Source organism: Phocoena phocoena, chromosome 15 (assembly GCF_963924675.1).
Source record: "Phocoena phocoena chromosome 15, mPhoPho1.1, whole genome shotgun sequence".
NCBI classification, from domain to species: Eukaryota; Metazoa; Chordata; class Mammalia; order Artiodactyla; family Phocoenidae; genus Phocoena; species Phocoena phocoena.
The window spans coordinates 69406709-69427210 of record NC_089233.1 but is presented as its reverse complement, the minus strand read 5'-3'; the positions used below and the strand labels follow the sequence as shown (position 1 = coordinate 69427210).

Here is a 20502-nt window from a genome sequence, read left to right as displayed (position 1 = left end):
CCATACTTCTTTTCTGCCATCCGCCCTACTCATCTTTTTTTACCATCACCTTTCTGGGAGAAGCTTCATTTAAGTTCTTAGAAAATATGTTTTCTGTAATGGTATGACTTTGGGACAGTTGAGCCCTGAATGGGCAGTGAGATGCAGCATTAACCATCCTTTTGGAAAGTTCTGATAAGGAACCCAAATAGTTATTTTGAGAGTTAGGGTTGTTGTGATGAATGGTCTTTTCATATACTGTTCTAAATCTCATATTGTGATAAATACTGGATCTGGTAAGGTTATGTAGTGCATATGAAACGATGGAAATAAAACTGCTCAAATAAAGTCCGAGGAAGAACATTTAACAGGAGAGTTGTGACCCAATGCATCCTTTTTTTAATGTCCATCAAAGGAAGAAGACAAATAGACTCTGGTTTATTAATACAATAGAATATTATACAGCATTAAAATTGAATGGCTAAAGCAACATGAACAACATGGATGAATATTGGCAATATCATATTACGTTAAAGAAGATTGCATCCACCATGACACCCTTTATATAAAGTTAAAACAAAATAAAATTTTAAAGAAATATTTGTAGATCCAGTGCATCCTTTTTTAAGTGCAGATTTTTTTTGTTTAAGTCAAATACTCTGTAGAAAGAGATTTCATGGCGATTAGGAAACGTTGATGTGTATCTAGGGCAGAAAGGAAGGAATTAATTTGTTTCCGGTTGGGATTTGTAGTCAGTGGATGATCAGTGAAACAGAAAGCCATTTCCAGGTACAGAGGGGAAAGATGGTACAATTTAGTAAAGAATAGTTATACTTTGCATTTGCATAGCGCTTACTGTCCAAAAAATGTTTTCACATGCCGTTTTATCCTCCCAGTAACCCAGTGAGATACGTATTTTTAACTCCTGTTTTAATAGACTTGGAGCTAAGAGGTGTTAATTGACTAGCCCGAAGTCAGTAGCTGGACTGTGTCAGAATTGGGACCCTCTGATTCTAAAGCCCCCAGACTCTTCTGTGTTAGGCCTTTCTGAAAATTTATGCAGCAACATGTAAGCAGTTTTGGCAGAGAAGGGAAGTCTTAGGGTCAATTTTAATGATGCTAAAGGCAGATCTGAAATGAAGAATCTGAAGCAAATCAAGAAGCAGAATAACTTCCCTGCTCACTTGGGAGGGGAAGGTGATAGAGTGTTATGCCCAGAGGTTAGAATGTGTGTGATCTTTTGATCACTCTGTGGGCTGATAGGAGGGAGACCTCAGTACTCAAAGGTGAACTTTTGGAGAAAGTAGTGCCTATTACAGTATTTCTTCTAGAATTATTTCATGGCTCCTGTGGTGCCGTAATTGTCTCTCTCTTTAACCTCCATCTCCAGGAGCCTCCAGAAGATGACGCAAACATCATTGAGAAGATCCTGGCATCTAAGACTGTCCAGGAGGTTCGTGGCTGATGTTTCTGGCTTGTATATCACTAGTGCAGTTTCCACCCTCTGTGGAGAGATGTTTCTGGAGTGGTCATTCTTGGCTGGACTGAGAGCTAGGCAAGAGCACTATTTGGCTAGTTGACACTTACTTTCACCTCCATGAAAGATTTTAAGACATAAAATTCTGAAATATTTGAGTATGGCCCAAACCGATGTTTTTTTTCCTTATGATCCTAGCAAAAGGTATTGATCCTTTAGTTGCCATAGCCCACTGAAAGTCATCAGAGGGCCAAGAAGAAGACATGGGAAAAGACTCCCAATGAAAACATCTTTTCCTTTCAACATCTCAGGGCTGTGTAGAGAACCTCTAGAGAAAATTTCTGGCATGAAAGAGTATGCCGGTGCCAGTGAAGGCATAGTTTCATCTTTACCTCAAGTGTTTATGAAAGTACACTTCCTTACTTTGAGAGTGAACATCACTGGAGTTTGTGGGGGACGGTTGGGAGGACGCCGGAAATGCATGTTCTCACTTCTGCAGCAGCTCTCAGAGCCCTGGGCCAGTTTGGCTTTATCAGCTGAACGCTCTCCCAGCCTGGACCTAAGGATGACACCAGGAGGATCATTTTTGTTTTTTTCTAACCTTATAGCTTACTGTGTGTTCAGCCTTTAGAAAGCCTGCTCCAGACCTGTCAGAAAAAGACCTGGGAAAATGAAAATGTCCTTGAGAAATATGTTCTAAAACCAGGAAGAAGTATTGATTTACCTTTTTCGTTTGACACATAAGGGTGATCCATGGGGATCTGGGCTGATAACTACTTGCTTTTGGTTACAGGTTCACCCGGGAGAACCCCCATTCGACTTGGAACTGTTCTACGTCAAGTACAGGAATTTGTACGTCTATTTAATGTATTATTTGTATGTGTATTTTAAATGAATAGAACTTTCTTCTTTCATCACACCATTATCTTTTATATTTTCCAAGAACGGCCCCTAAGGCATGACCCACAGACCTTGACTGGCTCAAGTTCACCTTAGTCGGCAGTGCTTTACTTTGGCTGCGTATAGAATCACCTGGAGAGCTTTTTAAAACTACTGAAGTCCTTGCTGCACTCGAGACCCATTGGCTCATACTCTGAGAGTAGTTCTCAAGGATTGGTGTGTTTTAATATATATTTTTGTGTGTGGTACGTGGGCCTCTCACTGTTGTGGCCTCTCCCATTGCGGAGCACAGGCTCCAGACGCGCCGGCTCAGCGACCATGGCTCACAGGCCCGGCCGCTCCGCGGCATGTGGGATCGTCCCGGACCGGGGCACGAACCGGTGTCCCATGCATCGGCAGGCGGGCTCTCAACCACTGCGCCACCAGGGAAGCCCAGGATTGGTGTGTTTTAAAAACTCCCTCTGCAGTTCCCATTTGCACCCAGAGTGGAGAACCACGGTCCTATAGCCTATACTTTTCTACCCACTTGGGTTTTTCTTTCTTTCTCTGCTGTGTGCCCACTTTCACTAATGTGCATTAACGATGGCCTGCCTACACCTGCCCTCCCTCTGCTCTGAGCCAGTTTCTCTAGAAGCCACAGAATTGCTTGGAATTGCTGCATTGTTTTGTATTCTGTTTTTGTCCTGAAGGGCAAGGCCCTTCTAAGCCCAGTCTACAGCAGTTCCACAGCAAGTCACTCCACTGCTGCTGTGTTAGACGGTCACCTGGTTATTGAAACACTTTAACGCTTGATGGTTTGTGGTTCTATGCTTGTCTCACAATTTGTGTGTCTTTGGATAGCTCCTACTTACACTGTAAATGGGCCACAATGGAAGAACTCGAAAAGGATCCTCGCATCGCACAGAAGATCAAGCGATTTAGGAATAAACAAGCCCAGATGAAGCACATTTTTACTGAGGTGAAGCAATGTTTACTAATTTGATCACTGCTTTTCTTGCAGTATTAAATACCAGGTTTAAGTTTCTTAAAGTTTAAGTCCCGTGTAGATGTATTGCTCAGGTGCCTGCTGATTTGTGGCAAGATTTGTCCAGATTTAAGCCAAAGAAAACAAATTATCCACCAAGGAATAAGGATCAAACCTTATAAACTGATAACTCATAAGAACGTGCATCTAGGTCACGTTCTAGGGCAGAATGTACACACAGAAGGAATGTGCACACAGTTCTTTTCATTTCCTCCTCTCCCCTCCCCAAAAGGGCAATTCCAAGAAGACTTAAAGTTTGGGTGTAAAAAATAAAAACAAAGCTAAAATGTTAGAAAATAAGTAAATAAATATATAAACTTGGGTATTTCTAAGTGTGGTACCTACAGCAAGAGGAAGGATTGATGGGTTTGGATATCAAAACATCTGTAGTGCCTGTAAGTTAGAAAATACCACAAATAAATCTTTAAGTAAGTACATAATGTACATAGACGTATTCCCTAATTACGTACATGCACACATACATACAAGGCATACATTCTTCTTATTCCAGTATGGAAACCTTCTTTATATTTGCATACACACATGCATGATACACATACAAATAGCTTTAATGATAAGAAATGCTATTATAGTTCAAAAAGAAAAATACAAAATCCCAAATAGAAAAAAATGGACAAATTAATGGGGAATTCAGAAAAGAGGGGAAAATTACTTATCAACCATACAAAAATGTAGTCAGTTTCACTAGCAGTCAAAGAAATGCAAATTAAAATGTGAATCTTCTAGTTTTCACTTATCAAATATTTGAAGGTTTTAAACATAAGTATTTTCCACTGCTGGTGAAGGTGTAGGGAAGAGCCGCTGTCGTCGTCACTGGTTGGGAGCATAACTTAGGATGACCTATCAGGAACGCAGGATGACAACAGACATCACGTCTCAATATTTGCCCATCCTTTGTCCCAGCAGTTCTGTTTCCACCATTTATTTTAAGGAAGCTATCAAGTCTTTGTGCAAAGACTTAGCTATGATAAACAGTTGTTTGTATTGGTGAAAAATTGAAAACAAACAAAATGTTAATAACGTTAACAAGTGTTAATAGACACTTGTTAAATTATGATACATCCCACAGAATGCAGTACTGTGCAGCTAGTAAAAATGATATTGGAGGACAATTATTAACTTCATAGGAAGAGGCTTAGTGATGTTAACTATTGTTAGTTGAAAATGTCAAGCTCTTATATGAGACAGTTCCATTTTTGGGGGGTACAAGAGAGAAGAATCACCATAATAATGCATAGAAAATGTCTGAGTGTATGTGAAAATGATGACGTAATTTCCTCCATTTGATGGGATTGTGGTGATTTCTATTTTCTTTAACAGATTTTATACAGATAACTTATGAAGAAAACAATTATTTTTTTAAATGTAGTCACAAATACTAGACCTTAAGAGTGCACTGAGATGCCGTCAAATTTTAGCAGATTGCTGCATATTCTTACCAATTCATTGTTCATGCTGTACTCCTTTTCTGCAAATGACGAAAAACTACTTTAGGATAATGTCAATAAGTGTTATTTTTGTCCCAATATGGAGTCCTTTTTCTTTAGCCTTAACGTTTGGCCCCAGGCCTCTCCAGGATTGTTGTAAAGCCTTTGAGAACGGTGTTGTATGGCATTGTTCCTCTGTAGAGAATCGGAAAGGAAGGACTAGAATTGGAAAAACCATCCTGAAGCCCTGTTGGATACTCTCCCTCGGTTCCTGGAACTTTTTATTCACGCCTCTATTTTAGCGAGCACTTGCAGTGTAGTGACTTGTTTACGTGTCTGTGTCTTCCATTTTGAGCCCTGCGAGACAGACAGGGCCACGCCTTCCTCGTGGTACTTCCTATCTGTGGTACTAGGCGCAGGGTCAGTGCTCAGTCACCACGTGTTTGTGCCCAGGTAAGGGAGGAGGGTTTTCTATGCCATTCCTGCTCCAGACCCTTCAGCACTTCCTGTTGTCTTGGAATAAAGTCCAAACTACTTAATGTAGCCTACAAAGCCCCATGAATCTGGTTTCTGATTTATTCCCAAGGGAATGATTTTTTTCCCCTTGGTTGGGAATAGAAAATTGTGTTAGGATGTGTAGAAATACTGTAATGGGAATTCATACCCTTGGGGAAGGAAAGGCTTTTGAGAAGATTGGAGGCCGTCATGAAAGGAACGAGGAGTGAGAGTGGAGAGTAGTTGCTGTAATGCTACCTTCAGTCTTGACCTCGTCAACATTTTTGTTAATAACTTGCGTAAATGATATTCTTATGAAATAAATAATAACCTAGTTTTGAATAGAGCTTCCTCATACCCATTATTTCCAGCCGCTTTATGAGGTAGCCAGGGGCGCGTGTGAAGGACAGTGGGGTTGGAAAGGCTGTGAGTTCCCACGCCCCACCGGGCTGGAGGCCTATGAGACCCTGACTCCTCAACACCAGACCCAGTGCTGGGAGAATAAGTGACAGAATCAAAGTTCAGGTTTACCTGGACAGGCGAGGATGAATGAAATAATGAAAATGGCAATAAGTAAATGTAATGTCACACATTGGTATTTTAAAGATCTTTACAACTTTGGAGTGGGGAAAATGACCTGATAGCAGTTTGCCTTGGGCAAATTGCAGTAGCTCCTTCAGACTCAGTATCCTCCGTTTATGTAAATCAGTACTAATACTATCACCCTCACAGACTACCTGGGAGGATTAAATGACACAGTGTTGATAGCAGTGCTAAGCATGGTGCCCGACCCATAGTCACTATTCCACAAAGGTTAGCTCTGCATCACCAAGGGATCTAGAAATGTGGCATCTGAAGAACATTGAACACCTGGGGTTAGGGAGGTGTTCCGATAGGGACGAATCAACTTGGTTACTGCTGCTCTAGAGGAAGCAGTTCACACCAATGAGTCAGTTACAGGAGGAAAATTAGGCTGTAATTTAATAGTAATAATGATAAAGTTCATGACGCTACTACTGAACAGGCAGCAGTAAAGCTGTCTTGGCAGTGGGTCCGGTCTCAGAGGGCAGTAAATTCCTGAACACGGGGATAATTGAATCCGAGGGTGGATTTGCAGGGATGCTGTAAAAAAAAAGTGTTCCTGCGTTGATTGGAAGATGAAACTAGACAGCTCCTAAAGTGCCTTCTAGCTTAAGGGGTAATAAGAACATTCCTGCACTTCAGGAGGAGGGCTTCTGGGCAAGAAAGACCCGGGTAAATGTTCTGATTCACCTGGCTTTGCAACCTTGTTCACGGTACTTATTTAACCTCTCTGAATCAGTTTTCTCATCTGTAAAGATAATTACGACACCTGCTACTCCATAAAGTAGCTTATAGGCTAAAATGAAAGCGCTGGACACACATTAAATATTTCTAAATCTTATTATTTTGTAAGTACGCTTTTTTTTTTTTTTTTTTGAAGCGTAGTGTGTTTAACAGTAAGCAGTCCTAAGGGTACAGCTCAGTGAATTTTTGCAAAATAAACACTCCTGTGTAACCAGCACCTAGATCAGGAAATAAAACATTATCAGTACCCCTGAAGCTCCTTCCATGCCTCCTTCCAGTATTAACTGTTATTATTATTGATATTAAGAAGAAAAACAAAAAAAAAAAAAAAAAAAAACAAACAAAAAAAAAAAAAAAAAGAAGAAAAACAAACTGTAATTCTGGATTTCCGAGGGATATCTCTGGAAATCCTCCTTGTGCTGATTTTTGCTCAGTACTGTAATGACGGACAGGAAAATCTCACCCTGGTGGGGCAACCTGTAAGGTGGGGTCGTTTCTTTAAATTCAGTCTTGAAGAGGAGGATTTGGGGACAGTAAAGAAATGTCAGTGAGGTGACTTCTATTTTCAAGCAAACCTTTTCATTCTGTGTTTCCTGCCCAATAGGGGCCAGGGTTGGGGGGGGTCACTTAAAACACTGGATGATGGGTTGGAGGGATGGGGGACACTTCTTAGCTCTTCTTTTTTGTTTGCCTTAGCCTGACGAAGACTTGTTCAATCCAGACTACGTGGAGGTTGATCGCATCTTGGAGGTGGCCCACACCAAGGATGCAGAAACCGGAGAGGTGGGTATTTTGCTGTTTCGACTCTTACAAAGTGTCTTCGCTGCTTGCCGAAGATATTTTGCACGTTTCGTTAGCATGTGGTCCTTGTTCTCATGGCATCCGCGTGCTGTGTTGTAGGGAGGTTTTCATAGGTCTGTCAGTGTAGGACTGATTCCTGTAATGTAGTAGAAAGAACGTAAGTGTCTCCCATTTCGCACTAGGAAGTGACGCATTACCTGGTGAAGTGGTGCTCACTGCCTTACGAAGAAAGTACATGGGAACTGGAGGAAGATGTGGATCCTGCGAAAGTTAAAGAATTCGAATCTCTGCAAGTTCTCCCTGAAGTTAAGCATGTGGTAATGTACCCATGTCACTGTTTGGCGCCTCTTGTAACATGTGATTTTAGGAGCTTGGCAATCCTGGGTGTCCCCTGGGCTGTTCTCCTGAGTGGTTTCTGTGGTGTCTTATCATTGGTCACTCCCATTGAAACTGCGGTTCAGGGTGTTTCTCCCACATCACACTTTGCTAGCACTCAGGTCAGCTTTACATCCGGCTCTACTTTGATGTATGTCACATTTCAGAAGCTTGGCTATGAGCTTTGATTTCTTGGTGTATGGCTGTCAGATGGAGTCAGTAAGATAGAAGGTAAGAAATGCCTGGCTTGGGAAAGAAGCTCAGTAAGTTGTTAGCATCTTTCTTGTTCCTGTTTCTTATCCCTTGCTCCATTGGTGATCTCTTTTCTTCAGTTTTATCCTTTGCCTTTACTCAAGTGGAATATTCTTACAGGGAAGAACTGTCCTTTCTCTATAGATCACTGGGACTTTGCAAAGAAAACATAGGTTTTCAGTACGTTTTTGTTGAATTGGTTTGTTTTTCTGATTCTGGATTATTACCACCAAGCTGCAAAAATGTCAGAGGAGGCAGAATTGGGATAGAGCCCAGTTAAGATGTGACTAACTTGGGAAAAGAATCAGAGCTGTGAAAGAATATAACTATAGACTGGAATGATCATTTTCTATTTTTTTTAAATCACTATTTTTATATGAAAAACTCTTATGCAGTTCCTTATTGTTGTTTTTATATATATCACCGGGAAAGTTGGGACTTCAAAGGCAAGACTTTGACACTGAACTTTGATCCCTGTCGGAGTCCATCCAAAAGCAGTTTTGCTTTTGTTTCTTGGCTCTGAAGGGTATAGAGGTATCTTGAGATGTGGAACTGTGATTAGAAACCTGTGTATTTTACAGTGTTTGTCTACATTATTGATTAATGAATTTTTCTCTCAACCCTCTCCTATAACAGTTGTCCATTTAAAATTCAATTTGTTAGTCATTTACTAAGCACCTGCTGTAGGTTGATTCTTGTGTGGGACAGAGTAAGAAAGTAGGTCCAGGCCCTGCCCCAGGAGCTCACAGGCTGACGGAAGAAGCATGTGTGTGCAGGACAAATATGGCACCAGGCTAATTGGGGCACGTGGCCCAAAGCAGAAGCAAACCAGTGGGGGAGCAGAGAGTAGAGAGAATTTCATTGTGAAGCTAATTCTAAGTTATCATCTAGAAGTAATCAAGATTCTTACTCTCTCAGCCTGAATCCCACTTATTTCTTGAGACTGACTACATGCGCTTGGCGAGAATATGAATGCAAGTGTTTTCAGTCAGTTTCCCTTTTTCTTTCCTTCTTTGCTGTTGTGATGCTCCTGTCCTCCTCATCTCTCAATGAACTATGAGATCATTTCACACCTGTCTCTTTTGGTTTCTAATTTATTTGTTCTCTCATTTAGAAGGTATGTTTTGAAATTTTTCTCATCCTAAATTGGAATGGTAGCTCAAAATATAATTAAAGTTGTCTTTTTATGTTTTAAGAGAAGGGCTGGTTCCAAATGATACTTTAACTGAATAATTTTTTTTTTTTTAAGGGATCTTACCCTGGGCTTTGAAGTTTAGAGATAACCCTACCAGTCTTGATGAGTAGGACATTCCATCACTAAAAGCTTTTTGGTAAAAAATTGGTCACATGTAGGTCAGATACGGAATTTTGGGAGAGCAAGAAATGAGTGTCAGTAACGATTGTGCAAAGAGAGTAGCAGTCATTTAATAGTCAAGACCCACCTTGGAGACTCCAAGAATCAGTTCTCTTCTGAATTTAATAGTAGCCACTAAAGGTTGTGGGGCCTTGGGGTAAGTTACTTGCTGTAGTCTGTACCACTTAGGAGCCAACCAGACTAGGCATCGGGAATTTCAGCTGATTTCAAGCCTTATCCTTAGATGGCTGGTCATGTCAATGGTGATGTAAAACTAAAACCTTTAGCACTGGAGAAAGAGGGAAAACCCAGAGGAGTGACTGGGTTAGAGCGTGATGCCTCTACATCAGGAGCACTACCAAGGCAGCAGAGTAGAAATCTGCAATGCTAGGAGTGAGCCACTTCAGTCGCTAGAGATGAGGAACATTCCAGGAAGTCTCCCCATAGAATCTAGTAGAGTAGAGTGCCATTAAAATGAGTTACATGGACTTCGGGAATCCAGGCTGAATGATTCCTGTAGGTTGAGAAGAATGTAATTTCTTTAAGGGAACAGAGCACGAGAGTTTCTATAGGAATATCTTTGCTTAAGAGCTTTCTCTTTAAAATTAATTTTTTGACATAATAAATTATTTTCCCCTTTATTTCTAAAAACACCTGTGCCTATGTGCTGATAGTAATATTCAACAGAGTTCTATTTCAAGGGGCTTAGCCTAACTACAGCTATAGTAATTTTGTAGGTAAGTTGTGGTATGTAAGTTTCTGAAAGACCACACTTTCAGTGGTCTGCACAGATTGGACAGATTACACTTATCTCCAAATATCAGTGATATGAAATGATTGGGGATATTTTATTAAATTTCACAAGCGGAAGGCTTCGTTTCAGTTAATGGCATATTTCAGGAATAAACTTTATTGTAATACTCCAAAGTAGAACTACCAAAGACTACAATTGCTGTTAGAAAAGCTAAATCTCAGAATTCTCATTTATATAACTATAGGCATAGCTAAAAAATTTTATTTTTAAGACCTTGAAGTGTCAACTTAGGGGCTCAATTTGTCTAGAGGCAAAATAATCAAGTCTATGTCCAAATAATATAAATAAACAAAATGTTTAGGTGGGAAGACTTAATACCTAAAAATTAAAATTAAAATTTTCTCCAGATTAATCAAAATTCCAAAAGAATTTTAAGGGAATTTGAAATTGATTCTACAGTTATACAGAATACTAAATAAGACAGAATAGCCAAGACATTTTTGAAAAATAATTCCCCATCAGATATAAACCTGCAGTAATTCAAAAGTGTGGTTTTATTGCAATAAGAGACAGTGCAGTAGGACAGAATGAAGACTCTAGATAAAGCTCCCTGGATATATTAGAACTTATATGGTAAAAATGGCATTTCATATCAATAAAGGTCAATTACATTTAGAAATTGGTATTTCATATGGGAAAATAAAATAATAAGATTGCTGTTATGTTCATGGTGAATTTAAGGAATTTACAGTTTTGATTATATAGGCTTTGGCCTTTACTCTAGAAACTAATCAACAAAATATTTGACCCAGTGTACTTTCCTGAGCTGATACCACAAGGACAAACAAACAAACAAAATTCTGTCTATAGAAAACTAAAAAACCTGACTAATACTGGCTTGTAGGGAAATTACAATGTAAGTGGGAGTGATTTCTGAGAGTCTCAATAATGCAATATAATACTTATCAAGATTTTAGGTGGGTCTGTTTCTCTTCTTCATTAATTGCTTGCAAATTTTATAGAGGTGTTCTTAGTTTAATCTGCTGAAATCTAGAAAATACAGGACTGGCTCATTAGTCAGAAGATAGTAGCTGCAGTTTGCAGCCAGCTGTAGGACAACGTTTGAGATTTACCACCTTCCCCATCATTGCCCTGTGTCCCTCTGCACATTTTGCTCCTGAAGCATCATTCTCTGTGTCTTGTGCTCTCTGCTCTCCTTCCCTAGGAGCGACCTGCCTCAGACTCCTGGCAGAAACTTGAGAAGTCTCGAGAGTATAAGAACAGTAACCAGCTCCGGGAGTACCAGCTGGAGGGGATGAACTGGCTTCTTTTTAACTGGTATAACAGGTGCGGAACCAGAACCGGTCCTGTCTTCAGGGATGATGTTTCTACCAGATGTTTGTGCCTGGAAGGAGATTGTGGGCTTAGCCCGCGTGGAGTAGCAATAGCAGAGCGGCAAGGGAGTGCGTCGGAGCCACTGGTTTAGTGGTGATCTTTGCACATCAGGCATACCAGGACTTTATTTTTTATGTCAGATTTGGTTTGGTTTGGTTTGGTTTCTCCAACCAAGAGGAGTGATCTTTAGACATCACTGACTTTGTCCTTTTTTTTTTCTTTGCCAGTCTAACCAAAATGTTGGGCCCAACCTCGATGAAACAAAACCCAAAAGATCCTTTAAAACTGTTTTTTATCTCCCAGTCTTCAGCAAAAGTTGGCTCTAAAGGGGAATGGATCTGGATTCTAGCCCCGACTCTGCTACTTGTTTATGAGCCATGGGTGGCCTAGACTTGTAATACTCAGTTTTCAACTCTGTGCTTTAGTTCCTATCAGAATCTAAATGAAACAGATGGAATTCGAGAAAGATGAGTTGAGATTTTCTTAACATTCTAGAGTGTACCCCCGGTGTTGATTTTTAAAGACAATATGTAGTGGAACAACACACCAAGCTGAAACTCTGGAGACCTGTGTTCTAGCCTTGTCTCTGCTACCTGTTCACAGTGTGAGTCAGGGCACAGCTCACTCAGACACTCCAGGTCTGGGGTTGCCCACCTGTACAGTCAGGAGCAAGACCGGACAGGGGTCACACTCTTCCAGGGTCACAGCTGTGTGCAGTCCATGTTTCTGGATCACCACAAGAGACCAGCGTTTTTAACTCTTGATACGGAACTTAGTATGTGGGTTAAAAGTTTGTCCTTTGATAACGCAAGTAATAGACAATGAGAATCATGCAACTTATGTTTCTGTTTTTGCCTTGGCTTCCATGAAGTTTGTCAGGTAGAGAAACTGGCTTAGATTTGAGGCATTTTTTTTTTCTCCTTGTTTCAGTATTATTTTAATTTTTGGTATTTTTAGTTTATATTTAAATGGACCTATTTCACGTATTTTCTCACAAGTTGCAATAGTTCCTTTTTGGAAGTAGGCAGGGTGTGAACAATGATAATAGAAACTTGCTTCCGTTGTATCTCTGGAAAATGCTGATAAAACCTTCACTGATGACCTTACAGGTCAAGGTACGCTTCTGAAGTATCTTTTTATTTATAACCAACCTCTGCCTCCTTCCTATATTGATGATGAAGTATCTGTGTTTCTTACTCTGCAGAAAAAACTGCATTTTGGCCGATGAGATGGGCCTAGGGAAAACCATCCAGTCCATCACATTCCTTTCAGAAATATTCCTCAGGGGAATCCACGGCCCTTTCCTCATCATTGCCCCGCTCTCCACCATCACTAACTGGGAGCGGGAGTTCCGGACGTGGACAGAGATGAATGCCATCGTGTACCACGGCAGCCAGATCAGCAGGCAGATGATTCAGCAGTATGAGATGGTGTACCGAGATGCACAGGTGAGCCCTCCACCAGTCACAGAGACCTGGGGACAGCTTTCTGACGTCATGGTTCAAAACAGCCTTTCCGTCCCTTGTCTTCCAGAGTTTAATGCCCTGCATTGGGTTACTGTTGGCTTACTCTGTAGTCACATGTTTATCGCGGTGGACTTCTTACTCCTTCCTGGTAATTTAATTTGTGACAAAACACAGAACTGGAGGGCATGCTTTCCACTCTGACATATACCAGAGGCTCTTTAGGACACGGAAAGCTTGGCTTCTTGGTTGGCTCACGAAGTTGCTTTTACCTGCAGAAGGTTTTATCTGAGTTGTTACGTGCTCAGTGAAGAAAGTGAGCGGAGGAATTCGTGTACAAAGGAAGGATTCTCAGCCAGGGAGTTTGGAGAGAGAGAGAAGGTTAACAGATCTGACGTGGAAGGATGAAGAGAAAACAAATGGTTAAAGGCACAATAGAATTTTTTAAGACATTTTTGTTTTTGAACATCTCACTTTGCTGAGTATCCTTGTATGTTTGTTCGGAGCACTGGTTTTTATAAATAAGGTGAAAATTAAATGAACTCAGAGGAAAGGCAGCGCTCACCCCAGAGGTTTCACAGACAGCAGGAGGAGACACTGAGAAGAAATTTAAGATGTGCTGTAACGTGATGAAGCTCTGCTTTTTAAAGCGATGGTAGCACTAAGACAGGCTGAAAGACAAAGGTGTGTCCTGCCTGGTAGCACTTGTCCTGGGTGAATCAGGATCATGATGTCGAATCTGTTCTAGAACCCAAGTTACAAGGTGAAATTAATTTTACCTAAAAAGTAGCAAAGAGGGTTTCCTTGGGCATTCCAGCTATGCATAGACCAGTTTCTGGCTGGGAATGTGTGAATCAGCACTCATCTGCTTTCCTTATCATGACAAGTAAATAAATAAAAAGCTTCCTTTTCGGCCTTCCGCATGGCTCCTCTGTCTCACTTTTGTGAGGGTACGTGCTCTCTTGCTTTTGTTTCATTGATGTAATGGGGTCTCTCTCTTGTCTAAATAGCTGGTTCATTGTCGTATTCTCTCTCTTAACTGAGGAAGAAGCGCTTATTGGCTCTCACCTGGGTCCTAGCATTTATAGTGTTGCCTCCTCTAACCCAGCTGGTAACCCAGTAGCTGGATTCTCTGGCTCTGCGTAAAGCTTTGTCTTTGGTTCTGTCATCCTTAGGGAAACCCGCTGTCAGGAGTCTTCAAGTTCCATGTTGTCATTACAACGTTTGAGATGATCCTGGCAGACTGCCCAGAGCTGAAGAAGATTCACTGGAGCTGTGTGATCATTGATGAAGCCCACAGATTGAAGAATAGGAACTGCAAACTTCTGGAGGGCCTGAAGCTCATGGCCCTGGTGAGAGTTGGCAAGCTCTTTGCATAAACACAGGCCCCTTCTGTTCACAGTAGAGGAAGCATTCTTTAGCCATCTGCATGCAGCTTACTTGTGCACAGTCTGCTCACCCTAGATTTTCTTTTTGCCCACTATGGCTCTGATGGTGCAGGAAGCAAAATGTTTTTGTTACGAACTGGGTCAACAATTTGGCCTTTGCCACAGACTGATTCCCAGAGGGACCCAGGGAAATCTTAAATACCATGAAATTTGTGACCTGGAAATGTAAGGTGTTTTGGCTTGTTTCCAGGTCCCTGAATGATCTGGTACCAAAGGTGATGGCCTTCAACATTACTCCTTGGCACAGTGCCCAGTCTGTGGCAGGCAGGCACTCCATAATATCAAATGAATGAATGGATGAATGAATGGGTGCTTTAACTAACGTGAAATTGCTCCTGGGCTCAGGGATGTGAAAGGAAGGTTGATCTGTTTATTGATGTTGTCACACTTATTCTGTCGAGTCACATGTATTATAACCAACCTCTGCCTCTTTCCTATATTGATGATGAAATATCATCATCTGGCAAAACAGAATTGCCACCAGTAAAGCCCAGAATGCCCTGGCATCATTTTCTCACCAAAACCCGCTGTTTCGGTGGTTCAGACCCTGTTCATCCCGTGCTGTGAATTCATGCAGGAACACAAGGTACTGCTCACAGGGACGCCCTTGCAGAACTCGGTGGAGGAGCTCTTCAGTCTGCTCAACTTCCTGGAGCCGTCACAGTTTCCTTCAGAGACTGCTTTCTTGGAGGAGTTTGGAGATCTGAAAACAGAGGAGCAGGTAAATAGGAGCCTGAAGGATTTGAGGAGACAATGTGGTAATGACCTTCACCATCAAGGCAAAAACAAGTCACCATGGGGACAGGAGTTAGCAAATTCCCACATCCCTCGTAAAATGAGCATTGCCTCCTTTATTTCATTTGTTTATGTTGAAGAGGATAAACTGATTATTAGCAGTTCTTATTACTCCAAAGGATAAATGAATCAACATCCAAAATGCCTTATATCCAGCCTCCTGCCTTCACTGATCTCATATGTAAGTTCAGTGATTTTGTTCATAGCTCTGGCCTCAGGGGCTTGCTTCCCTCCTCCTCTGCCTTCTTCATCCTTCATCCCTCCTCCATCACCTGCAGCATGTTCCCAGGCTTATTTTCTTGAGTGCAACAAAATACACAGGTAGTGAGGAAAAGAAGGCAGGTGTGTACACTAGAGTAGTGGGCAAGTCCAGTTTTGTCCAAATCAACTAAATGTCCTGTTTTCAAAGATCTGGTCCTGCGTCTAGCTTATTAGACTCAAAGCTGTTTCAAAACAAACCAGTCTATCTACTATGGGTAGAAATCTCAACTGGACATTGCAGAAATAAGGCAGACAAGTTTAAATGCCGCAAGAGGAACAGTTAATAGAGCTGAGGACTTTTAAAGGCGAGAAAGGTCACATCTGTTTGGAAATTAGGAACGACTTCATGGAGAAAGTATAATTTGAGAATAGACTTTTAAGGGTGAGTAAGTTTTCAGTAGGCAGAGAGAGAGAGAGATGATGACTGCTTTGCATAGGAAAAAAATAATCATAATCAGCCATGGAATTTATTCAGTAGTTGGGAATCATCTGGGTTGAGCTGGAAACAGGATGGATGAATTGAGGAGTATGAAGCCGGAGGAGTTTAGCGATATATTGTGGGAAGATCTTGAAAGACAGGTTGAAGGGTTTGGTAAGCATTAGAGAAGCAGTGCAGGGCTTTGATTGCAGGAATAATTAGTTCTGCTAAATTAATCTAGCAATGGTGTGAGAGTGGGTTGGGGCCGAGAATTTGGGAACTGAGAAGGTTTGGGAATTTCATTAACAGAGAAATCAAGAGTACACTCTGTAGTCCCAGTCTGTTTGTTTCTACTTCTGTGGCAAGTCAGACTTTGAGAGCAGTGAATAATCAAACTTAATTCCACTTCTCGACATTTGCAGTATCTATTGATCTTTCAAAAGCCAGCTCCAACCCTCTCTCCATTTTTGGACCATTAGAAATGCATCCTCTTCTCCCATTGCACTTATTTTGTGGTATGCATTTTTTCTTCTTCCTAGACAATGACCTCCTTGAGGACAAGGCCCACATCTTCTGCAAAGTTGTGTTTGTTGTATTGACCAGCACAGTGTCTGGCATGTAGTATACTCTAAATGATTCAAGGTATGAACCAAGTGAAGGGCAAAAGCTGAATCCAGCATGTGGCAGATTGGCATTTGTCCCTGTCTTTAACGATTACCTAGCTGTGTCTCTCCTCTTTGGGTTCTTACATAGTAATTCCTTATCCATTTGGGGGATTACATTCCTAAGTACCATGATTGCTAAAACAAAGCATTCATTAAATGGATTAGATTTAAGATTGGGGTTAGTTAGGAGCAAACCACAAAAACGGCACTAACTGTCTGTATATCTGGTTAAAAAGTAAGGCATATTCATCATTGTTTAAAACCTGCTCCAGGAAGTAACTCTTCTAAATCACTCTCTGTAAATCACTTTGTATTTCATCGGGAAGCATTGGTACAGCCCACAATTTATTTCTGCAGAATCTACCCCTTCTGAAATTTTTGAACAGCTCTTTATGACTTGAAACTTGATCTTTTGCACTTGCCTTTTCTCTTATTTTCCCACCAGGATTAATCTTATTGGTATCATGTTTTAGCTCAGGGTGAACTCAGGTGCCTTGACTTTGAATCCCTTCTCTGCCCTCTTCTTGGGAGAGTGAGCAAGTCCCCGTGCGGTCGAGTGCGCACAGATCTGCTGTCCAGGCCTGGACCGTTAGGAGAAGAACAGACAAATCATAGCAAAGCATATGATCAGGCTCAAAGTGCCCCTGAGATGACAGCTTGCGTGATGGAGTGGGAGGTGTCACCTTACCACATTAATGCTCTACATGTTGCTACCCCCAAACTTGTTTGCTGCTGTCGTTATTTAGATGTAGGAGGAATCCATTTCCAGATTGCCTCTGCTTCTTTTTCTTTTTTTAATTTGATGTAAATGACAACAACATTATATTAGTTTCGGATGTATGGCATGATGATTCAGTATATGTAGTATATATTATAAAGTGATCACCACAATAAATCGAGTTAACATCCATCACCATACATACGTAAATTCTTTTTTCTAGTGATGAGAGGTCTTAAGGTCTATTCTCTTAGCAACTTTCAAATATACAATATAGTATTACTAACTAGAGTCACCTTGCTGTACGTTACATCCCCAGGACTTATTTATTTTATAACTGGAAGTTTGTACGTTTTGACCACCTTCATCCATGTTGCCCACCCCCAGATTCCGTCTGCCTCTCACTTTGTTCTTTCAGCATCTTCCCTTTGTAAAGTATCACTTGTACCTTCTAATGTGGCTTAAAATATTCCTCAGGTAATTGCTGCACAAGTGTGCGTGTGAGAGAGAGAGGTTTGTTTTCTCCATCCAGAAGAGGTCCTGTCTTTGTATCTTTCTCCCTTTGTATCTTGTAAGGTTGCAACATAGGTTCCCAGTAATTACTTGGGAATTAAAACCAGATCCCTTTTTTCCCTACAGTCCTATTATAAGCTCGTCATGTTCAGGGATCAGGCATGATCTTTCATTTAATCTGCTGCCACAGTACTATGATTAGATGCTCAAGAGATTGTAGTGAATGTTGGAATACCCCAGTAACGGTTATTGAGTCGGGATTGGGGCAGGTGAACAGGTCTCATTTTCCTGGACAGGTGAAGAAACTGCAGTCTATCCTCAAACCAATGATGCTTCGGCGGCTGAAAGATGACGTGGAAAAGAACCTTGCTCCCAAACAAGAGACGATCATCGAAGTAGAGCTGACCAATATCCAGAAGAAGTACTACCGCGCCATCCTGGAGAAGAACTTTTCCTTCCTGACCAAGGGGGCCAATCAGCACAACATGCCCAATCTCATCAACACCATGATGGAGCTGAGGAAGTGCTGTAACCACCCCTACCTGATCAACGGTGAGTGGGGGACATGGGGCAGGCATCTTGATCGCCAACAGTCTAATGTTATCAAGTTCCCATGGAATGCCAGGGTGTGTATTCTGACCTTTTTACAGAGTATTAAACTGAGGTTCAAAGAGGTTGATGGGTCTGCCTAAGCAGTCTGGCCAGTGAGTGTACAGAGCCCTGTTTTGAGCCTACCTCTCCCAGTTCTCTGCCCATCAGAAGGTGGATATCAGTTGTCAGCCTGCTGTCCTTTGTGTACCTGCGGTCTAGTCTACACTTGCCACTTTGGTGCAAGGAGATGTGTTACTTCATTGAAAAAATGATCATGGTGCAATGAGATTAAAACTCTCTGCAGGTAATTTAACAGTTAACTGTACTGAGTAGAGAACGTGTTGGAAGTTTTCTTTTTTTATTTTACAATAAAACTTTTTATAAAATTTTAAATCAAAATATGGCTTGGATTTACTGATCCCAAGCTTTTATGGTACAAGAGGTATGTCTTTTTGTCAGCTTTCTCTGAAGGTTTCTTCACTTGCCTAAGTCAGCTTGGTATTTCAGATCCTTCCTCTCCTTGGTCAGACTTCCGAGGAAAGCAGAGCACCTATGTTCTCTGCAGGACAGCCCTGCTGCCTGTAGAGCCCCCTGCTGAGGGCATGGGATGGACACAGAGCATTGCCTCACTGGACTGTTGGTTTGGGACCTAAGGATTCATTTCATTTTTTTCTAGGCTCTGTCAAGCAGAGGGTAGCTATTACTCTTATAGTTTGTTCAGAGAATAGTTTTGTTCCATTCTTTTTTAGGGGCAGAGGAGAAAATTCTGGAGGACTTCCGGAAAACCCACAGCCCTGATGCCCCCGACTTTCAGCTGCAGGCCATGATTCAGGCAGCAGGGAAGCTGGTGCTGATTGATAAACTGCTCCCTAAGCTGATTGCTGGCGGCCACAAAGTGCTCATCTTCTCCCAGATGGTGCGCTGTCTCGACATCCTGGAAGATTATCTCATCCAGAGAAGGTGAGCCTTGTGTCAAAGCTGTGCATCAAGCACTGCAAGCAGTTCCTTTTCTTTGGTGTCTTTTTGATTCATTCAAAAATTATGTTTTAACAAGAAAAAAGCATTAAAAAAGAGACATAAGAAATCTTCTCATAAAGATTGACTAAAATTCAGAGTAGAATGTTATGACCAGTTTTAACTGTCTAGAGTGAATTTCCTAGCCTATGATGTGGAGCCCTTGCTTTGCTTAAAAAGTAAATTTTACATGTTTATTTATATTCTCTTTAGTTGGAAGAAACAATTCAGTTAGCATTACAGAAGGTTAAGAAAATAATGTTGTTGTTTTTTTCCCTTAATAATGATGAGAAAAGTACACCCTGGACAGCGTCACTATATCAAGTTGCTGAAAGGAGGGCACAAGCTGACAACTGCCAGAAAAAGAACTTGGGGGTGTTTTATGTCTTAGCAAACGCTCTAAAGTTTTATGATACACTCACTATGGCATCCCAACGTATTTTTTTGTTCATACTCCTGTAATTCCTTGAACCTAAGTTCCATTACTCATGCAGGTGAAAAGCCTGGGGTGTTTGTTATGTGGGTTGTTTGGAGTCTATATGGGTACTGCATTTGTTACATTATACACTGTGCCTTCCATTTCCAGTCATTGGGATACATCAATCATCCGAATGGCAAATGGATTTTTAAAATTTACTCTTAATCATAAAGACTTCTCCAGATCTTAGAAACTATTAGCCAAGGCATTGCTAGGTTTAAAGGATATCCTTATTTTTATATAGTCATCATAGCAAATCTCTGTTGTGTTAAATGTTCTGCTCCTTAAAGAGTCTGTTTGTCCTTATGACATGTAATTTATAGAAAAATATTAAAGGAAACGACCAGTTTAACTATGGGTTATGCTGACATTTAATATTACATAAATAATTCTCCAAAATCGGATTAGGCAATAAAAGAATTTCTCAGAGCCCTGTAGTGGAGATCTTTAGGTTAGGAATTCTTGAGACTTACATTGTTTTTTTCTTTGAAGAATATATCGAAACTAGAAAGCAGTTTCGTATTTTATAAATTCACTATATATGAATTACCAGAACAC

The 20502-nt window shown here is 41.0% G+C and overlaps 1 protein-coding gene across 1 annotated transcript in view; it reads left to right on the top strand.

Moving 5' to 3' along the window:
• CHD6 (chromodomain helicase DNA binding protein 6) overlaps positions 1–20502 on the top strand; it is a 209977-nt gene that overhangs the window by 112027 nt on the left and 77448 nt on the right. The window contains exons 6-16 of the mRNA XM_065892557.1: positions 1370–1432; positions 2250–2308; positions 3197–3314; positions 7346–7432; positions 7633–7767; positions 11411–11532; positions 12785–13028; positions 14219–14395; positions 15069–15212; positions 18158–18413; positions 19202–19412. Of these exons, the coding sequence (XP_065748629.1) occupies positions 1370–1432; positions 2250–2308; positions 3197–3314; positions 7346–7432; positions 7633–7767; positions 11411–11532; positions 12785–13028; positions 14219–14395; positions 15069–15212; positions 18158–18413; positions 19202–19412 (1616 nt within the window). The remainder of the gene's footprint in view (positions 1–1369; positions 1433–2249; positions 2309–3196; positions 3315–7345; positions 7433–7632; positions 7768–11410; positions 11533–12784; positions 13029–14218; positions 14396–15068; positions 15213–18157; positions 18414–19201; positions 19413–20502) is intronic.